This window comes from Elgaria multicarinata, chromosome 12, assembly GCF_023053635.1.
Source record: "Elgaria multicarinata webbii isolate HBS135686 ecotype San Diego chromosome 12, rElgMul1.1.pri, whole genome shotgun sequence".
Taxonomy (NCBI): domain Eukaryota; kingdom Metazoa; phylum Chordata; class Lepidosauria; order Squamata; family Anguidae; genus Elgaria; species Elgaria multicarinata.
The window spans coordinates 32,843,150-32,849,808 of record NC_086182.1 but is presented as its reverse complement, the minus strand read 5'-3'; the positions used below and the strand labels follow the sequence as shown (position 1 = coordinate 32,849,808).

The window sequence follows — 6,659 nt, the reverse complement described above, 5'->3', positions numbered from 1 at the left end:
TTTCCTTTAACATCAGAAGAGCCCTGCTGGATCAGACCAAGGGTCCATCTAGTCTAGCACTCTGTTCAGCAGTGGCCAACCAGCTGTTGACCAGGGACACACACACTCAAGCAGGACACGGTGCAACAGCACCCTCCCGCCCATGTTCCCCCACAACTGGTGCATATAGGCTTACTGCCTGATACTGGAGGTAGCACATAGCCAACAGGACAAGTAGCCATTGATAGCCTTCTCCTTCAGGAATTTATCCAACCCCCTTTTAAAGCCATCAATAGTGGTGGCCATCTCTACATCTTGTGGAGTGAATTCCATAGTTTAACTATGCACTGTGTGAATAAAAACTTCCTTTTATTTGTCCTGAATCTCCCACCAATCAGGTTCATGGGATGACCCTGGGTTATATTATTATGGGAGAGGGAGAAAACCCTATCATTTAGTTGGGGAACTGAGGTTGCTTAAAGCTACTTCATGACTCTTTGGACCCAGTTTCTCTAATTCAAGGCACCTCACTGTCTTGCGAGTCAACACATAAGCCAGGAGGGTATAAAGAGGACTTACAAGAGTTTGCAAACAAAAATGTTAGGCAGAGAGTGTTGTCACATATATTAAAAAGACCAGTAGGCAGAACTGATTCTGTGAAAAAGGGTACCTTTTAATTTGCACATAGTTATTTACATATTGCAAGGACCTCACAAGCAAATAAAGAGCCCCTCCAGAGGCAGCAGATAGGGAATTGCGACAGAATTGTGTGAGGGGTTGGAGCAGATGCTGGATGAAAAAAAATGGCAATCCCACATCTTTATCTTTTCATAAAATAACACCTGGAAAGATGAGAATCGGCAGCAGCATGAACAAGGCACAAATCAGGAGTGAGCAGTTAGCTCCACCAGGACAACAGGTGTTTGCTGCAAAACCATGCGTCTCTCTTCCTTCCCAATGTCTCCCTCCACCCCCAGCGGTATGCAATTAACTGTGAATGGTAAAAACCACCCTAACTGCTTAGAAAGGTTGGAATAAAATTTCTCAGGAGACAGTTTTTGGGGGGTGGGGAGAAGAGGAGAACTGTACGTTATTCTAAACAAGGTTGCTCTCCTCTATACACAATTTCTCTAGATCTTTAGCAAAGATCAAGGATGTAAACTTCTGGTCTACATGTGCAGGAGAATTGGAGTGTAGAGTGGGCTGTACCAATTCAGATTGTGGGTGGTAAGGATCGCATTATTGAATACTTCCCCTACAGTAAAAAAAAAAAAATACTCCACACAAGTGGAGCACTAGCGGAGTAAGAGGCAAGATTATCTTTCTCTATTACACAATACTCTTATTTTTAATTTATAGAAAGTTTTTTTTTTACGTGGACCATTACAAAAACATCATCTCCTACCTGCAGCCTGAGTGGTACAGTCTATTCCACACCTCAGTATTGTAACATCTGGTGCATGTCTAGTTCCCGCCTGTACTACCACAAATTATATAAACTCTTGTTGTTCCTTGCATATCTCCCCTCCCCTGCACACACAATTACATGTGCACTTGAGTTTGCTCGCTTTATAGCCAGCGTACCTTCAGCATTGTCTTCCCTCCTGACCTGCCACCATTAAGGCACTCAGTTTAGCATTTGCACGTATCAGTTTTCCAACTACCAAATCTTTGGCTGCCCGCAAAGGTACCGCATATCATCCGAAGAGGTGCTGCGGTTCTCCCCCAAGTTCAAGGAGTTCAGCAAATGCTCTGCTATGTTTCAGCAATGCTGTGCCAATTTAACTCCAGTGTTAAAAATGAAAACGCAGAAGAGTTTCCAAGTAAATAAAATGAAAGCAAAAATAGTTTAGTAGGGATTCCAATATTAAATGCAGATAAAATAGGGAACAAATCATATGTTGCCTGCCTCGGGCAGTGTAGATACAAACAACAGCAAAATCTAGATTATGAACACAGCACTTCTTTCGCAAACTGATGTTAAATACATCCCAACAGAGAGAGACGTTTCTTCCCTGCTTGTGAATGGCATCAGTGATAGCCCTTAAAACCTTGCTTTGAAGAGTCTTAGCAACTGACAGCAACTTATAGGGCAGTGTGCTGCAGCCAAGAGAGGAACTCTTGTTTCCAGGACTGGAAAAATCTGCTTTTGAGATTCCACACTTCACTCTCATTTCGCAAAGTGAAGTTTAGCACCCTCAAGCACTCGGGGTGGGAGTTGCTCAACCTCCCCAGAGCACGTCAAGCAATGTCACAAGGGTGAAAGCTTCCAAATGCATTGCACAAGCCCTGCAACAAAGGCCGCTGCCCTTTCAACTGCTGGACCTCATCTGTGACAAAGGGATTAGAGCCCTGTTCTCAAGCATAATTTACTAGGAAGTGAGCTTTATTAAAAACTGCTTTACTTCCACGCAAACACATTTAGGACACCCACATTCTTCTGTGATGAAAATTATTCAGAGGACACTGAAACTTGGTGCATTCATATAGCCAGCCAGGATCAAGCCACAGCATCAACAAGAATGCAAAAATCTCTCTGGCCCAGGTGCAGTGCTCTAGCTATGAATAATTTAGTAACTCAGAAGAGGAAAAACAAAATTCATCTGGATTTTATGCCTCTCAGATTTCTCTTTCCAATTTAAACATTAAAGAAAACAGCTGCTTCTGGCTCTGTTTGTGTGTGTCTCAACAACCACCTGTCTTTCTCACCTCTCCGTTGTAAACATGGGAGAGATTACAGATTAACAGTGCCTACTCGCTGGGCTGAATTTTTCGATTTGATCTTGTTGCCAGATTTCCGAGAAGCAACGCTATGGGTGATTACTTACCTCTGGAAAGGAGAGAAGCCAAAGGTTATTCTTATGCCAAGTGTGACAGTCAAAGAAAGAACTCAAGCCTGTGTCCCCTGCTCCCCTCGTATGTACCATCATCATCACCCCTAGGAGACTGGACGCTTCAGCTTCCAGGACTTAAGCTATGGGATCTAGAGCCCAGCTTTCTTAATGAGGTCCCCGTACAAACCAGACAAGGAGTCATAGTACAACTCATGGGTTGTTGGGGCTGTGAGCATGGAATGAGCATACTGATTCCTGTGCTCTCGCCACTTCTGCTTTCAATCAGCTTTAATCAACAACTCAAGAAAAGGTCGTTCATGGGATATTTGATGTGATGTCTGAACCTGGAACTCTGGGTTATGGGTTAAACAACCCAGAGTTTAACCCAAGTATCACCCATGCTTTGTTGCTGGGTTAAAACTTTGGGCTGCTTGTCTCTCAACAACTCAAGAGTTCCAGGTTTGGACATCACAGCAAACAACCCAGGAACAAGCTGTTCCTGGGTTGCCGAATAAAGCTGACTGAAAGTGGAAGTTTCTTTGCATTTGTGGCCCCACCAATTCATGGGTTAAACAACCCATGAATCGGCATTATGTGTGAGCCAGGTCATAAAAAACATTTTCAATCTCAGTCCACATCCCAGACTGAGAAGGCCATGGAAGTGAACCATTCAGTCTCCAGCACTGTTGATAGAACAATTGTCATTTGTTAGCAAACAAAATACAATCATAACATCAGTTTTCCCAAGTTAATCCAAAGTGGGGGGAGGAGAATCAGTTGTGCCACAAGGGTAGAATGTCGCAGATTTGCATAGTGGCCTGTGGAAGTTGCATGCTAGAGGATGCAATAAGATCTCACTTAACTCCCAAGTAAACTACTCTGAGAGGCATTTATGTGCTCCAGAGCTGCACATTTGGTGTCCAGCTTGTCTTTCCCAAAGATCTGAAAACCTAAAACAAATGAACACAGAAAATCTGGAGAGGAAAAATGGTTTGGACTAACAATATTACCACTGTTCTTTTAAAATTATACATCAAAAAGATGATCAGTGAGAGCTGCAATCTAACACACCGGCCATGCTTCTTGGAATAAGAACCTCTGTACTGCATGGTTTCTATATAAGACTAAGCTAAGTTAATGTCTCCTTATGTGGATAGCACCAGTCACAAACCTACAGTCCAGGGCTTGGAATAATCAACTTTCCTACTAGCGGAATGTGCACACATGTTAAGTTAACCAGACAATATTCTGCAGAGATTTATGAAGCTGATCTACTGGTCAATTTCACCTGTTCCTCTAGATACCTAGGTGATAACCTTCCATACTCCCCAAAATAAAGGAATAGAAGAGGCAAAATTATCCATGTCTTTTTTCGAGGCATGTTTACCAATCAAACCTGCTATGGAATTCTTTATTCTAGATGCTAATTGATAGAAAGCCCCAAATGCTCTCTTTGCATTCATATGTTCCTTGTCAGCCTCCGGCAGACAGGTATCTGATGTTTCTCAAGCCTGGCTTTTTAATAAACTGAGTTTATTAGTTTATTAAACTTATTAAAAGTTTAATAAACTTTTTAAACTGAGAAACTCCACACTCCTAGAAACAGGAAAGTTTCAGACTGTGATCAGCTATTGTTCTTTCTGATGCAACAGGAAAATGCAAACATACGTGCATAGAAATCATTCATAGTATTTTCCAAGGTCCACTGGTTACAATAGTTCTTTGGAAATAAAAAAAGAGTAATGATCAGGGTGGAGCTGCTCTCCACCAACTGCCATAGAAAACAGGTACAAAGGCAATGACCCCGTGTGCTTTGGCCAACCAATGCACCTGGAAAACCTGTTGGAATGTGAATAAAGCTATCCCCCACGTAGTTCACAGGTAAACATTGAGAGTCTGCAGGATCATCTGCCGGCAGAGCGGGCAGTTGCGCTGGTATATGGCCTGCTGCAGCAGGATTTCAGTGCATTCTTGGCAGAGGCAAAGGTGCCGGCATGGAAGTAGCAAGACTGTTTTTGTTTGGTCCTGGCAAATGACACACTTCTTTCGTTCTTCTTGTTCTTTGAGAAGAAGCCACGGATCATTGTCGTCGTCATCCAGAGCATTTAACTGCTCTTTTGTTGCAGATTTGGTATGAGATGTGCTTGGTCCTTCCGCTTGAGGCTGAAGGTGCTGCCCTGACAGCTCACTCCGCTGTGTGGCTGATCCCAGATCAACATCTATTCTGTGCTGGTCCCTGTTGCCTCTTTGGCGAGGACGGGCTGGAACCTGCTGATTGTTTATAGGTGGCCCTTGTCTTCTTGGATGAGCTGCTCCAGGAGGAGCTGGCCTTTCTTGGTTGGGTTCAACCACAAGCTGTTGCTCTCGTTCTCCATCGTGGTTTACTGCCCTGTCGCCTGTGTTCCAGCTGGCCATTTGGAGACTCCAATCAGCCAACCTGCGCCAAGCTTGCGAGCTCAAGACCATCTCCAGTGACAAGAGCAAAACCTGATAGAGGCGTCGCATGTCCCTGAGCAGGCGGTGGTAAGAAGGCATGGTGTTCAAGTAGCCAGACACTTGGTTCGCCAGTGTCCACGTCAGCTGAGGGTTAAGGATTAATGTGCTGGTGGCAACAATCACAGACAGCAGTACCAAGCCATAAAGGTTGAGGAAGAAGATATTAATCAGCAGCTTGCTCACAGAGGCCAAGAGATCAAATGCTAGCTGGCAAGGAGTCCATAGCAGGATGGCCATAGCGATGGCACTGCTGGAGAGACGTGCAACAAAGGCAGCAAAGATGTCTGTGACTCTCAGAAAGGGGCCAACAATGGTTTCCCACAGGGCCAGCCCCAAAGAGAAAAAATTCTGGGTCCCAATGAGGCAGATGTTGATGATGCTGTTGATGAAGTAAGCCACAAGGCTCATGATGATGGCACACACTTCACACACTTGCCTCAGAAGTGACTGGCCGGAACCAATCAGGTTCCAGAAACCTCGGTGCATAATTTCTTTGCTTCTCAGCGTCAGGTGGTTGAACAGGTGGCCCACTACTTTCAAGCTCTCCATGCTGGAGCAGAAGCCCCGCAGCAGGCTAACAGTAGTGTGCACAGAGCCCAGAGTCAAGTAATACAACGCCTCAGCTATGCATAGCAAAAACAACACAAACCCATTCCAGCACTGAAACACGCAGGCTATCAAGGCATTGGGCAGGTTGTAAACAAATGCGACAAGCCAGAGCAGGATGGAGACCAGAGTGGAAAAAAGGAAGAAGTTGACATCCAGCAAGAGAACCAGGAGGTCCAAAATCATCCCCATGCCATTGATTACCAGGAAAACTAGATCCATAGTTGAGCTCCAAATGGAGGTGGTAAAGATGAAACGGATTGGATTGCAACTGATGCTGTGCTGGTTCCCAGGCTTTTGGAAGGAGAGACCCCTGTATTCTAGGTATGAATAGTGCCTAATTTTTATGAAAGGGAATGCTTTGACAACAAAGTGGAAAGTTCATCGAAGACAGGACTGTACTTCCTTGGTTTTGAGGGTTGGTCCGTTCTTCACAGTTAACATATATGCCTGATTTGGGAGAGAGGTTATTTATCAACACATATCCCAAATAGGTATAGATATCTCTTACACCTAACCAAGGAATGCGGGGGCATGTACACCACTTTCCTAGGGTAGTTACCCCTCCCGCTGAAGCTAAGAATGTATTCTGGGCCAAGTAGTAACAGTTCCTCTTTGAATTGTGTCTGGCTCCTAAATCACAGTCCCTTAAGAAAAAGTACCTCTCACTCCACTTCTCTGAATTATTGAGATCTGAGCAAGTGTCTCATGAACTACAGAAGTGTGCTGCTGCAGCTTCTTCTT

The 6,659-nt window shown here is 44.3% G+C and overlaps 1 protein-coding gene across 2 annotated transcripts; it reads right to left on the bottom strand.

Moving 5' to 3' along the window:
• Positions 1 to 4,330: 4,330 nt before the first annotated feature.
• RNF26 (ring finger protein 26) lies at positions 4,331 to 6,363 on the bottom strand. Of its 2 annotated transcripts, XM_063139005.1 has the most exons (2): positions 5,031 to 6,363; positions 4,331 to 4,997 (listed from the first exon to the last, which is right to left on the bottom strand). In XM_063139005.1, exons 1-2 carry the CDS (start codon positions 6,135 to 6,137, stop codon positions 4,689 to 4,691), a joined length of 1,416 nt encoding a protein of 471 aa, XP_062995075.1. In that variant the 5' UTR covers positions 6,138 to 6,363; the 3' UTR covers positions 4,331 to 4,688. The 2 variants fall into 2 exon arrangements, with proteins under 2 accessions (XP_062995075.1, XP_062995074.1); XM_063139004.1 differs by having other exon boundaries at positions 4,331 to 6,363.
• Positions 6,364 to 6,659: the final 296 nt, after the last annotated feature.

Excerpts from the sequence above, each read along its gene's own strand:
- RNF26 (XM_063139004.1), bottom strand. The coding sequence starts at position 6,137 with ATGGATCTAGTTTTCCTGGTAATCAATGGCATGGGGATGATTTTGGAC.